The 14,131-nt window shown below is 59.8% G+C and overlaps 1 protein-coding gene across 2 annotated transcripts; it reads left to right on the top strand.

Moving 5' to 3' along the window:
- Positions 1-241: 241 nt before the first annotated feature.
- On the top strand, positions 242-5,060 carry FGF17 (fibroblast growth factor 17). 2 transcript variants are annotated; one of them, XM_028114420.2, is made up of 5 exons: positions 242-276; positions 444-480; positions 3,144-3,321; positions 3,537-3,643; positions 4,691-5,060. In XM_028114420.2, the coding sequence occupies exons 1-5, from the start codon at positions 242-244 to the stop codon at positions 4,982-4,984; spliced, it is 651 nt and encodes a 216-aa protein (XP_027970221.1). In that variant the 3' UTR covers positions 4,985-5,060. The 2 variants fall into 2 exon arrangements, with proteins under 2 accessions (XP_027970221.1, XP_027970223.1); XM_028114422.2 differs by having other exon boundaries at positions 3,177-3,321.
- Positions 5,061-14,131: the final 9,071 nt, after the last annotated feature.

Below are 14,131 nucleotides of genomic sequence, written 5' to 3' on the forward strand. Positions count from 1 at the left end.
CCGCCGGTGGCTGCTTTGCTGGCTCACTGGCCAGGAAGGTGGACACCTCACACCTCAGGCTCCCAATTGCGCCCTCCTCCCCCACTCCTCCTCCCCTCCCCTCGCTCTCCTCCTCTCCCCCCTGAAAACCTGTGGCTTGAAGAGACCTTGGCTTCTCTGGGACTCTACCCCTGGGGACTGCCCATATCTGCTCCTGAGTTTGGGGGCAGGGGGGCAACGGCCCCAAGAAATCTCTCCGGCGATGGGAGCCACCCGCCTGCTGCCCAACCTCACTCTGTAAGTGTGCTGCCTCTCTGGACTGAAGTTTTGTCGCCGTTTCCAGCCTGGGGCAGACCTAATCTTACCGGGACCCCCACACGGAGGGGCTGGGGGGAGTGCCTGGGGGCTCGCCCTGGGTTGACGGCTGGCACCCACACCAGGGTCTGCCTTGTCTTCCCACACAGGTGCCTGCAGCTACTGATTCTCTGCTGTCAAACTCAGGTAGGCGGGCGCCCCCCCACCAACTTTTCCCCATCTCCCCCACCCCACCCAGCTGGGGCGGGGGTAGTCGCCTCTCGGCAGGTTCTGGCCTCTCCCTGGATACAGATGGTTTTTGAGGTTGGGGGGATGGTGTCAGCCTTCGGGGGAGGGTAGAAGGGGCCAAGGCACATTTGGGGATGCACTGAGGTCTTTATCTGTCCTCCCTCCATGACCCTCCCTGTCCCTACTTGTCCTGGAGTCTCTGTTTCTCTCTCCTTACTGCCACACGGGTCCCCCCCCCACCACCACCACACACAAGGCTAAATGCATGGAGCAGCCCAGGCTTGAGGGATGGAGTCTGAAGCGGTAGGTTAGAGGGCAGAGGTGCTGGCTCAGGTGAGGCTTGTACTTGGAGGTATCTGAAAACACAGGTTTCCATGCAAAACCACTTGTGCGTTCCACTTACTATCCCACGCCCCCCAACACGGATGTCCTGGGGGGCCGCTGTCCTGGGGGATTGCGTGGTCAGTCAGAATGCCCAGCCAGGGCGGGGTGACTCCTTACCTACAGGGCAATGAGGTGAAGCCCAAAGAGGTTTTTTGGGGACAAGATTCAGGGTTTGCATCTCCACACTCCCCCCACCCTATGTCAGCCCCCCATGCACACACACACCCCCCACCCCAAGCCTCAGCCCCCTGTGCAAGGCTTGGTCCCTTTTTGTGATCCTCCATAAAAGTGCAGCTATTAAAATGCACTGGTCCAGAACCGCTCTGGGGAGAGATCGCTTGGCTTTCCCAGGCCAGAGGCCCACTTCTCTTCATATCCAGTGGGGACTTTTTTTGAAGGTAAATGCCTTTTCTCTGGGAGAGGGAAAGGGGCTGCCTTTGAAGCAGTGGGGGGGTGGGAGAGAGAGAGACAACTCCCCCCCCCTTTTCCTTCCCCCTTTTGCTCTAGCCCCCGTTCCAGGCCTTTTGCTTCACACATCCAGGGAGAGCAAGAAGAAAGCCCCCAGCCTGGCTGGGAGGGGGCTGGGGGTGGGCCCAACCTGTTCTGGAAGGGGAATTAGCACAATGGTGAGGCTGGCCGGGGCGTTTATGGCCTGGCTGAGGCCCCATTCAGGACTCAGGGAAGGTGGCAAAGCTGTCCTTTCCCCCTTGAAGTGCCCCCTCACCCCCCTTGGAGGGGGGGCCGGCAGGCCGGACCATAGCCATGCTTGAGGGGCCGTCTGACAAGCAGCTGTCTGCAGCAGTGGAAGGGGAGGTCCCCCCGCAGCGGGAACATGAAAGGGACAGGCCAGGTCCCGCGGGGAGAGCGACTTGTGGGCTGTGGGGTTGTGGGGGGGGGGCGTGGGGCTGCTTTTGTGCAGGGCCTGAAGGGGGACAAGGAGAGGAGGGGGCTTCAGGGAGGCCCTCTCTGCTCCTGACCTGGAACAGACAGCCAGAAGAAGGCTGCCCGCCAAGAGGGGCGGAGGGCCTGAACCTGGGCCAGGAGGCTGGGGGCTGGGGACAGGCCGGACCTCACCGAGGGTCCTGGGCCAGCCAGACCCCACCCCCTGGCAGGGAGGCAGGCCCCCACCCCAAATTCCAGGGTGGGGTGCGGGTCGCACTTCGCTGCCCTGAGTCTCCAGACCCTGCTCTCATAGGCGGGGGGTGGGGGGGGGGGGTCCTGGCGGCACTCCTGGCCAGTGGCTGAGCTGGAGTCGGAAATGAGCAGTGACACACACGAAGGGTTAACCCTGAGCGGGTTACAGGGTCAGCCTGGAGCCGCTCACTCACCGCCCCCTTCCTCAAAGCTGATCCTTCCGGCTCCGGCTCCTCCCTCTCCACAACAGAGTGGCCTCTGACAGATGCTGATCAGGGTCCAGGTCTGTCTTGGTGGTTGTGACTGGGCCTGGGATAAAGGTGGCCTTAGGGATCTGGGGCAGAGAGAGTCTGGCCAGCAGGATTGGGTGGAGGGAGAAACATTTGAGCCTAGGGTTGAAGCTGTCACCAGCAGCTGAGAAATGGCATCAAGTTTGCACCTTACTGGAGAGAGAGGGCAGGAAGTGGTCTGTTTTTCTCCCGCTCAGCGTTGCGGATAGGTAAGGAGAGACTGGGCCTGGGGACGGTACTCGGCCAGGCTTGGCAGCACGTACAGTGGAACCCGGGAAGCAGGCAGCAGGCAGCAGGCTGCAACATCGCCCCCACTGGCCGCGAGCCTCTGTTACATTGTGGCACAGGCAGGCCAGAGCCTCCCGGGGGCGCCCCTGGGCCACCGACCCTAGCGCCCCTTCCTGCTGCAGCCTCCACCTCCCTCACCCCTAGGAGGGAGGAACACTGAACCGGGGACGGGCTTCTCTGAGAGCCCTGAGCACCCAGGGGCAGGGGCAGGGGAGGCGGGCAGGAGCTCAGGATTCCACAGTTAGTGCTGAAATTGGGTTCCTTCTAGCAACCAGAGTCACGACTCCAGGTCTGCACTAGATCACCAGGTGTCTCCCAAGCCTGGCAGATGGAGAGCCAAGAGGTCACGACTGGCTCACCCACTGGCCTGGGAAGATCATACGTCACCTTGCCCTACACCTCTGCTTCCCAGGGCCAATGGCCTGCCCGCATCACACTCACCTCCACACCCCGCTCCCCTGGATGGACCACTGGTGGTGTCACCCAAAGCAAATTGACACTATTTTTCCCTTGGTAACCGCAAAGGGGGAGAATCACCCGTCTCCTAATTTTAACCAGTACGTGAGGGACCAGGGCGCCATGACCGACCAGCTGAGCCGGCGGCAGATCCGCGAGTACCAGCTCTACAGCCGGACCAGTGGCAAGCACGTGCAGGTCACCGGGCGTCGCATCTCTGCCACCGCGGAGGACGGCAACAAGTTCGGTGAGACCCAGCCCTTGCCAGAGGCCACTCACACCCCTGGCCTGCCTAACCTGGTCTCTCCCCAGATCCTGTGCCAGGGCAGGGGCCCAAGTGTGAGAACCTCCCGGTGCCCCCCGCCCAAGCTCGGGGGTCAGGCTGGTTGGGGGCCCCCCTGCCACACCCCTGAGCCGGGAACCCCCATGGACAGAGGTCTTTCTCCCCCTCCCCCATCGCAGCCAAACTCATAGTGGAGACGGACACCTTTGGAAGCCGCGTGCGCATCAAGGGTGCTGAGAGTGAGAAATACATCTGCATGAACAAGAGGGGCAAGCTCATCGGAAAGGTGAGACCTGGAAGGAGGGCGAGTGGATGAATGAACCAATCTTACTGCCTGCCCCACAGCACCCCACTCCCCTCTACTGGGCCCAAGCCAGGACCACTTCTACTCACACCCCAACACTCAGCCACTCTCTGGTTTCTCCATTTAAATGAGTCCCTGTGGGTCTAGAAGCCCTCTGAGAACACTTACTGATCCATAAGTCTCTTCGGCTCTGATTTACCGGCTCTATCCCAACATCAATCAGTCAGGATTTTAGCACCTACATGAGATTGCAGCCTCCATGTTGAGGTTAAGTGTTGATCAGTGCTGAGAGTGGGCACTCATACACGGCCACAAGCTCCCCAAGGTCAGTGGGGTCCACAGGAGCCCTCCAGGAAGATGCACACTGTCTACAAAACTGCCTGCTAGTGTAACCTCTCCACAATGGCAGGCCCAGTACTGTTGAGCAGGGAGACTTCCATTTCCTTTAGCATTTGTCAATCCTGGCTTCTGATTCTGGCTGTTCTCACCAAGTATTTGCTGATTTTTGTCAAGCCTCAGGCTTCTTGTCTATAAAAATGGGCATAGTGTCAAGGCTATGGATAAGGTCAGATGGGTGGCTCCTGACATTGTCTTTATTCTATAAACATTTGCCCCTTCTTTTCAGGAGACTGTTGCCTCCTTTCCTCCACCCAGCAGTTACCATTCACCCACGCTGAGGAGTGTTCTCATGTGCTGAGTGCCCACTGAGTACGCACTGCAGAGTAATCTGGATCTTTATGCCACATCTGGGGAAACAGGCTCAGCATGGCTAAACACCGTGCTCAAGGTGTACAACTTGCAAATGACAAGCCTGTATTTAAGTTCAGATCTGACTCCCAGCAAAGCGTGTTCCTTTCTCCCACTTTTGCCTCTCCAACAAGGGCACCTGTCTCACCTCACCGGGCAGAAGTCCTTGGGCACACAGCCCCCATCGCTCCCTCCTTTGTCCTACAAAATAGGCCCAAAAGGCTGACAAGCCAGACAGGTTGGGTGGACAAACTCCCCTCCTCTCCCTCCTTCCCTCTGCAGCCCAGCGGGAAGAGCAAAGACTGTGTGTTCACGGAGATTGTGCTGGAGAACAACTACACGGCCTTCCAGAATGCCCGGCACGAGGGATGGTTCATGGCCTTCACGAGGCAGGGTCGGCCCCGCCAGGCTTCTCGCAGCCGTCAGAACCAACGAGAGGCTCACTTCATCAAGCGCCTCTACCAGGGCCAGCTGCCCTTCCCCAACCACGCCGAGAGGCAGAAGCAGTTCGAGTTCGTGGGCTCAGCCCCCACCCGCCGGACCAAGCGCACACGGAGGCCACAGCCCCTGACGTAGTGGGAGACACTGGGGGCAGCTGCCCCTCACCAGCCTTCCCATCCCCTTCCCTTCCTGATCCCAAGACTGGGCTGGGGTGGAGGGAGGGGAACCAGAGCCCCCAAGGAGGACCACCAAGCATCGGAGCCTCCAAGCCGGAAAGGGGCGGGACTGCCACAAACCAGGGCTGGGGCCTCAGGGCAGCCGCCCCAGATACCCCCCACCCCCCCACCCCCCCAACCCCGCACCGGAATAGGCCCCGGGGGTGGGGCAGACCCCCAGGTGGAGAACTGTAGTGTTCCCCTGGACGCAGGCTCCCTGAAACAGGTGGAAAGGGCAGCAGACTCAAGGCCTTGCAGACACTGTCTGGAGGTGGCTCTCTTTAAACTCTGCTTGCGGAGACTTCCTCAGTCTGCCCCCAGCCTCCAAATTCCTCCTGGCCAGACTGTAGGAAGGGACTTTTGTGTTTGTTTCAGGAAAAAAGAAAAAGGGAGAGGAGAAAAAAAAAAAAAGAGGGATGGCCATTCTTCACATTCCACTACCCAGGCCTGCACCCCCATCCCCAATTTCAAGCCCCAGAATAAAACCATTTTCCTGCAAACGGGTTATCTGAAGGCGGGGTGGACAAGCCAACTCCCAAACTGCGGGGTAACAAACTTGCCTCTCCGAGAGGCGCGGAGCAGAGCCCGGGCGAGCCGTGGGAGCCCAGTGGCCCCGGGCCGGGCGTGGCCCGGCAGGTGGATGGGGCGGTGCGCGGGGCGCGGGGGGCAGCGCCGCCCGCAGGGGAAGCGGGGCGTGGGTGGCCCCGGGAAGGCCCCGCACCTCCGCCCGGCGCGAGGCTGGCGGCCCGGGGCGGGCCCAGGCCCCGGGACCGGCGGGTGCGCCCCTCCCTCCGCGCGGGCTCCGGTTTCCTGGCTGGCACAGCGCGTCCCGTGCTACCTGTTGGGGCGAAGCAAACCCAAACCCTGGGGCGGGCGAGCCGCCGGGGCCGGGGCCGGGGCAGCAGGCCCGAGAGTCCGGCGCGGCGCCCGGGCGACCCGCGTACGCCGCAGCCTCCTCGCCGGTAGCCAGATTGCCGTTTTCCGGTGAGGACGGGGCGGGGGGGGGGGGGGCAGGGGGATGGGGGAGGAGGGCTCGGCCGAGCGGAAGGGGGAGTGAGGGCGAGAATGCGCCCTCTTGTTCCCCAGGTCCCCGCGGGGGGCGGGGGCGGGGGCCACACCTGAGGGGAAGTCGCAATTAGAGCGCGGCCCAGGGGGAGGGGGCGCCGCGGCGGGCGGAGGGGAACGGCGCCCCCCTCCCCCGCCCGGGCTTCTCGGGTGGGCTTTCCCAGACGCCTCCAGGTGTGCTTTTGGGGAGTGGAACTAAGAGGCCATAAAAGCCGCCTCTTTCCTCATCTGCGCTGGCTTTTAATCTTGTTGAGGGGAAAGCCCTTCCTAGCAGGGCTCCCCGCCCAAAACCGCTCTTATGTTGTTGGACCCCCAGCCTCAGTTTCCCCTTCCTCTGCTTTCTGGGAAGCTAGTGGAGGGAAGTATTATGGAGAGAGAGGAAAAAGGATGAAAAGACCTCCCTTCTCCCCACTTTTCCCAAGAATGGCCTAAAAATAAGGACCGATTGGGAAGTTGGGGAGGAGCCCGGTTTAGTCAAAATGGGAGGTGGGTGAAGCAGCCGCCCAAGCCGGTGGGGATTGGGGATCCCTCGCCTCTCCTTTGGTGAGGACTGGAGCAGTCTGACACCCCCAACTCTGAGCAATTTAGAAGGCACAGCCAAGAGGGAGGTCCCCCAGGCCCCAGGACAGACATTCTCCCCCAGCTTGTCATAATTGCTTTGCACCAGGTTGCCCCCCCCATCACAAAGAGCCTTAATCCTGGTGAAGACTGCGGGAGATGTGTTGGGGGTCGTTTTCTGGGGGTTGGGGGGTAGGGAGGGTGGTCCAGAGCCACAGCTGATAACTGGTGAGTTCAATGGGATTTTAAACACAGGGGCACCGCCCAGCAATTACCTGAGGACAAAGGGTTGGGGCCCCCAGGTGTGGAGGTCTGGACTTGGGGGGCAGGGGTAGGAGGCTGGGAAGGAGGTGTGTTGGGGAGGGGGGCTCTTACAATCCTGCTGATTTCCGCAGGAATTTAAGACATTCTTTAAAACTCTAGCCTGCCTCCCCCCAGCCGGGCTCTCAGACCCACCCCACCATCCCTGGCTGGGTTAGAGACAGCTTCAAAGGTGGACGGGGCCCTTTGTCTTGCCTCTGCTTTCTTCTCCGCCTTTCTCCCGCCTCTCCCTCCCTCTCTTTGACCTCCCCAGCACAGACAGGCCTCTGGGGGCCGGCTCCAGAAAGCCCTTACTGTTTCCTTTCTTGCTTTCTGAGGTGAGACCTGGTGAGGAGGGACTGAGAGTGGGCAGGGTGAGGGAGGAAGGCGGCCTCGGAGGCCTGTGCCATCTCAGAGTGCCTTGCCCCGCCCTGAGCCCCGAGCCTGGCACGTCTGACGCCTGCTGGTGGCCTTGGGTCTCTGGCTTGGCTCTCTGAACCTTCTTACCACACCTTTTGGTGCCTCTGCCAAGTCCAGGCTCCATACCCAGGGGGTCTCTTCATACTCTGGGGAAGTCGGTTCAGTTCATTCGCCTAAACTGGGGCTGATTTCAAAGATGCTGAACAGAAGAGGCCAAAGGAATGGATCTCTGAAAATGGGGTCTCAAGGGATTTAACATGGGTGGGGGAGGGAGAAGGCTTCCTTGAGGACCTTAGATCACCCCGCAGCTGGCTACAGCAACCCTGGCTGCCTCTGTGTGCCGGAAGGTTCTAAGCAAGTGCGCAGATGGGGTGGACACCGTGGGGGAAGACTTGGGGCAAGACGAGCGCATCCATCTCTGGGAGGATGTGACAAAGTGGAGGGAGGCGGCAGCAGGTGCCTCCGATCCTGTGCTGGTTAGGATCACCAAGACCTCCAGCTAAGAAAGGCCTGCATATTGATCTCCCCTCCTCTGTCCTTGTTCCTCCAACAGCCAGATGAGGCAGAGGGGGAAATCCACTCTCTTTCTAGTCCCTGCAAGCTGGCTTCTATTAAAGTCACTCTACTGAGCCCTGTCCCTCATACTGCAGTGGCCAGTGAGCTCCCTGGCTTCAGACCTGGGCGTCCTCAGCCTCACAGCCCTGGACTCCATGAAGGACCACCCCTTTTTGAAGCTCTGTCCTACCTCTTCATTCTCTGGTGCTGGGACCCTTCTCTTCCCTGGCTCCTCTTCATAGAAACATCCCCTAAGATTTCTGCCTTTCTCTTCTTGCCTTGTTCTTCCTGCTGAGACTCTCCTAGCAATGCAGCACGTCAGCTGTCACCCCCTTGCACACCACTGTTTTCTCTCCCACATTCGGAAACTCTGCACCATTGCCAGACCTCGCTGGGGTCTGTCTCAGTTACTACAGTAGCTTTCCAAGTCAGGTCTCTGCCTCCCGACACCCCTACCCCCTCCAGGACATCACACGGTTCGCTCACCCTACCCCACCCTAAGCCACAGCTCTGCCCGCGTTGTGTGATCACCAGTGGACTCCTTAGCTCCTGTACAATCCCGCTCAGCCTTCCTTCCCAGCCCTGTCCCTACAAGTCCCCTCCAGGAGCTCTGGCAAAACAGCAGCCCTTGCCGTCTGGCCAGCACCCTGTGCCCATCTTTGATCATGAGGTTCCTAGTGTCCAGTACGCCTTGCTCCGGAACGCTCACACGCCCAGACCGCTGCTGTCTTCTCCGCTCTGTAGACTTGCCTCCTCTCTTGGACTAGCGGTCGTCTCTGGTGCCATGGGGCTCTCTGGCCGCCCACTTGCCCTTGACTTATGGCACATATCACTGTACTTATTCGTGCTTGTGGAATGGTTGTGCTACAAATCAAGTGCCTCAGATGTAGAAGTAGTCCGTCTTTGCCTCCCCCATAGTACCCAGCACAGGACATTACATAGAGTAAGTATTTACTGAGGAAATTAAACCAACTGAAGGTCCAGAAATAAGTCCTTGGCCCAGCGCCCTGCATTCCCTCGAGATGGAGGCAGAATGAGAAGGAGAATCCTGCCTCCACCCTCCATCCTTAGGTGGACTTAGACAGGGATGGGTCCTAAGCACTTAATCCACAGACTTATTTATTCCCTACAATGTACAAGCACTGTGCTAGCCCTTCAGTTAACAAAAAAGATGGACAAGATATTGTATCATCCCCTGTCAAGATCTCCAGACACTTGAAACTTAAGGACTTTTGGAAATCTCTCTCTCACACCTAAGAAGGTAGCAAAGTGGCATTTGGTACAACCCAAAAGAGGAAAAAAGGAGATAGGAGCTTTTGGAAACAAGGACACTAATGTGTACAGAACTCCAGAGATGTGCCAGGCAGCATGTGAGAAATACTCACATATAACCCCTTATTCAGGGGATAAGATTATTCCCACATCACATGTGGGCGAGCTCAGACTCGGAGATATTAACTCATCCGTGGTCGCAGCTAGTGAGCATTACAGTCTAGATTCTTGCCTGTCTTCATCACCTGAGTGGGATATTCTCCACTTCCGGCCAGGCATGGTGGTTTCTGGGATGGGAGAGTACATGGGGCCAGAGCATTGGGAAAGGCTGGGGTTTGTATGACCTTTAAGGATGAGCAGGATTTCAGGGGCACTTGGGTGGCTCAGTCGGTTAAGTGTCCGACTCTTGATTTCGGCTCAGGTCATGATCTCAGGGTCTTGAGATCCGCATCAGGCTCCAAGCTTAGTGGGGAGTCTGCTTGAGATTCTCTCTCTCTCTCCTTCTGCCCCTCCCCCACCTCTAAACAAATAAAAGAATGAGCAGGATTCCAGTCCGCAGACAAGACATGCAAGGGAAAATACTAAGAGGGAAAACAGCATGAGAAAAAGGCTTTGAGGCAGGAAGATGTGAGGTGTGTTCAGGGGAAGGTGAGCAGTCCGTGGGTTTGGCTAGAATTGTAAGTTTGCCTGGAGAACTGGCAGGAAAAGATTGGGTCACACTAGGGAAAGTTTTGTGGTAGCAGGAGCTTTGAGACGGAGAGTGATCATGCAGTTGTGGGTTGGGGATCCGGGGAGGGGCTGGTCTTGTGGCAGCATGCTGGGGGCTGAGGCTCTGGGCTCCCTGAGACAGAGGGTCCAGTGTACAGAGGTGGGGGGTACGTGACTTCTAAACTCTTAAGAAAGGGTCACTTCTAGGCCCTCCTCCTTTCTTTTATTCCTGTGGCCCAGTTGTCACCTTTCCCTTCTCCGTAGGTGCCTAGGTACCCTTAGTCACCCTCCCCAGGAGTTAATCTTTAGATGGCCCGGGCATAGGGGGAGAGTCCCTGGTGCTCCCAGTCCCAGCCGGTTGGTGCATGGGGCGGGGCGGGGGGCAATGGAGTGAGACCGAGAGAGAAGAGACTCCCATTGCACAGGCCTTGCCGAGGCGGCTGGCGGTGGGGCCAGAGTCCAGTGAGGACATCTGGCACCAGTGATCTTGCTGCAGAAAGGAGCCGAGAACTAGGTGTGTGGGGCCTGGGACTGCCTTCCTGAGAGGGGCAGGCGCTCCAGCCCCTATTGTGGATGCAAGGGGCCCTCCTCAAGGCCTCAAGGCACTTCTGAGCTTACAGGTAGGCTAACCCCCTCAGCAGCTGGGTACGGCCGAGCCGCGCCCGGGAAGCCTACCCCGGGGCCTGGACAACAGGCACTGGTGTTCAGTGTTGCCTACTTCTGGGGGAAACTTTTTGCCTCCCCTCTCATCCCAGCCTGAAGGGGAGGCAGGCAAGTGACGGGGGAGGATGGTCCACTGGCCCTGAGGAGTCTGGGGCCTTCTCAGGGGAAAGGGCTGGTGGGCAGAACAAGTCTCACTGTCCGGCAAGACCAGAGGGGAAGAAGAGGTGGAGCGTGGCAGGTGAGAGAAGGGTCTCCTGGCCTGGCTGTACCCTCGCCGTGGGCACTGACACACACACACACACACACACACACACACACACACCAGGGGCCCTTGCCGTGGGCACCGACACACACGACACACACACATGCCGTGGGCACTGACACACACACACGCCATGGCCACCGACACACACACACGACACACACACACGCCATGGGCACCGACACACACACACACACCCCAGAGGCCCTCGCCGTTGGCACCAACATACACACACACACGCCGTGGGCACTGACACACACACACACACACACGACACACACATACGCCCTGGGCACTGACACACACACACACACCTCCACCCCCCCACACCCACACCCACACCACCCCCCCACACACACACACATGACACACATATGCTGTGGGCACTGACACACACCTCCACACACACCCCCCACACACACACACCCCACATCCCACACACACACCCCCACATACACACCCCACACACCCCCACCCCCAGGATCCCTCTCAGTAAGGAATGACCTTGACAGGTACCATGCCTCAGGCCGACAGAGGGAGCCCTAACTCTGCACTCTGCAGTGGCCTTGGTTCCAGGGCTGGCTGGTGGCAGACTCTTCCTGCACAAGGTGGCTCTCCCGCCCCGTGGAAGGACATTCCTCTAGAGTGGGGGGCAGTGGGAATGGGCTTTTGCAGGATTGGAAAACTCTTCTCTTGGTCAAGGGGAATGAGAGGGAGGTGCTCAGAGACAGCTGAGGTCAGGTGGGGGGCAGACTTCTGGGCCCACAACCCCATGTCCACCCCGGCCATGCTTAGGGCCTTGCCTTCCTGCTGGAAGCCACCCTCTGACCCTTCAACAGAAGTCATCCCTCCCTGTCCCTATCGCTCTTCCCCAACTGCACACCAAGCTTTCTGGAAGGGGGGGGGACACTGCCCAGTGCTGCCTCTGTCTGCAAGGCTGTCCTGCTCTCTGGCCCTAAATTAGGGCTGTCCTGAGGCCGCCCGGGGAGCCAACCCCAGAGCTTCATGGAAGGGGGTAGGGGAGACTCGGGGGAGCCCTAGCCCCTGCAGCTCCCCCACCCCCACCCCAGCACCAAGCAGACCTCAGGCCGCCTCCCTCCATCCCTGAAGAGGCAGTGGGAGCCACAGCCGCCTCCTCCCCCCTCCCTGCTGCCGCCGTGGCTGAGCCGGCAGGTTGTCTTGGCAACGGGAGGCGGAGAGGAGATGCGCCGAGGGATGGAGGTGTATGTCACCGAGGAAGCTGCCGTGCTCCTGCCCCACGCCCCAGGCCCCTGAAGGTACTGGAGAGCCCTCCCTTCCCTCTCCCCCTCCCCCTGCCCTTTCCCCTGGCTTCCCCCACTCTGTCGGACGATGTGCTTGTTTCGCAGAGGAGAATGTTCCCCTCCTCCCGGCCCAGAGACTCCTACCCATTTCTCATGAGCCACCTCATTCCAGGCCCCTGTCCACAGCTGTCCTTCCCTGCAACAGCTCATTCCAGCCCGACCTCTGGTCACCCTTGCACCGGAAGACAAAACTCCTGGGGTGGGGTCTGGGGGGGTGGCAAGTGGGAGCAGGGCAGGAACCGCGGTAGTGGGAAAATCAGGGGCCCTAACGGGCTGTGGTGGAAAAGCACCAGGCGCTCGGTGTGCCAGAAGGGTGGCAGGAGGCTGTGCACAACTGAGCCGGCGGGGCCTGGGCAGTGAGGGTGGGCTTGCAGGGAGGAAAGCAGAGACTGGGCTGGTTGCCCAGAAAGGCCTGGGTCCCCCTCCTCCAAAGCTGTGGCCCCTCCTGCCACATCAAAAGTCCACCCCCTCCTGCATCATGTCCTGACCTTTCTTCCTAAAGGTTTCTTCCCCCACCCCCAGGCTTTCTGGTTCCTTCCTACAGGGCCCTCCCCCAGCCAGTCCCCAGCAACTAAGCCTGAATTCTTTCTACTCTTCCTCAGCCACTCAGCTGCCTGCCTTCTTCATTTCTCCTTTCTCGCTGGAGCCCATCCTTCAGAATTCATTCTTCTCTGTCTTCCACTACCCCGGACGTCCCTCCCTTCCTTTCCCTATCTGTCCCCTCCCATCCTCTTTTCTTTGAGAAAGAGGTCCAGGGCACACTCTCACCTGTCCCCCTAAAGCCCCCTCCCCTGTGATTTTCCATTTGGACACCCCAGAGCCCCCTCCCCAGATTCTAGATTTCCCCAAGGACAGCTCATTCCATCAGCTGACCGGCTGTGGGCAGCGGTTACCGGGGCAACAAGGGCTGCCTAGGTAGGCAAGTCTGCTGTGAGGTGGAAGGAGACTGGGGCCATGGCCAGGGTCGGCCGGCTGGGCTCCCTCCCCTCCCCCCCAGGGGTCACAAATGAACCAGGCTCTGTGCTGAGCTCGGAGAGAACCAATGGGCCAGTGGCAGGGTCCTGGAGTGGTTGAGGGTTTTCCCATTCAGGGAAGGCACATCCTGTAGTTCTGTGCTGGGACGGGGGCATCACCTGGCAGGAAATTGCCTTCTGATGCAGCTGCCCTGGTGAAAGACGGGGTCCTTCTCACAGTTCCCAGGGGATCCAGGGTACCGAAGGACTAGCCCAGTCTCCCGTGCTGAGGACCAGGTTTCTCAGATCCTCCCATTCAGGCCTCCCCAGGAGGGGGTGAATCCTTCCTTGGGTGACCAATTCTGGCATTTTGCCCTCTCCCTGCCCCTGAGCATCTGTGCCCTTTAGCACCCCAGGGAGGCAGGGCCCCCAGAGGCCTGCGTTGCTGCTTTTAGGTGATGAGTAGGAGATGCAGGTGCTGGGAGGAACCAGGTGTTGTCACCCCTCGGTTATCAGTAGAGCCCCCTTTTGCCTCCACCCCAACTCAAACCCCGGCCGTTTCTGCGGAGGCTTGAGGGGCTATGTGTGTGTGTGTGCGCGTGTGAGCAAGCATGAGTGTTACAGGGTTGGGGCCATGGGAAAGGGAAAAAGGCCAGCAGCTCGCCGAGTCTGCTTCCGATTCCGCTTCGTCATGATGCCGGGTTAATGCTCCTCTTGTTTGAGACGGATTGAGCTGCAGCGAGTGATCGAGGTGGAAGAGCAGACAGACACACACAGACACAGGCGCACGCCCGCCCTCGGGCCGGCCACACGCTATCAGCTGGAGGTGGGGAGGTGCGGGGGGGGGGGGGGGGGGGGAGGGGAGGGGGCAGGGCCCGCCCCGCCAGACGCAGGCTCCAAGCGCCAGCTCGTGGAGAAGCAGGGTGGGGACGAGGGGGTGGGGGCCCAGAGCGTAGGTCCCCTCCTGTACCACCTCCCCCCACCCACCC

This window comes from Eumetopias jubatus, unplaced genomic scaffold (genome assembly GCF_037043125.1).
Source record: "Eumetopias jubatus isolate StellerSeaLion01/CBP00866 unplaced genomic scaffold, mEumJub1_p1.0 scaffold_2, whole genome shotgun sequence".
Classification (NCBI taxonomy): Eukaryota; Metazoa; Chordata; class Mammalia; order Carnivora; family Otariidae; genus Eumetopias; species Eumetopias jubatus.

Coding starts and splice junctions, on each gene's coding strand:
- FGF17 (XM_028114420.2), top strand. CDS start 242: ATGGGAGCCACCCGCCTGCTGCCCAACCTCACTCT. Junction 277..443: donor CTGCTGCCCAACCTCACTCT/GTAAGTGTGCTG, acceptor CTTCCCACACAG/GTGCCTGCAGCTACTGATTC. Junction 3,644..4,690: donor GGGGCAAGCTCATCGGAAAG/GTGAGACCTGGA, acceptor TTCCCTCTGCAG/CCCAGCGGGAAGAGCAAAGA.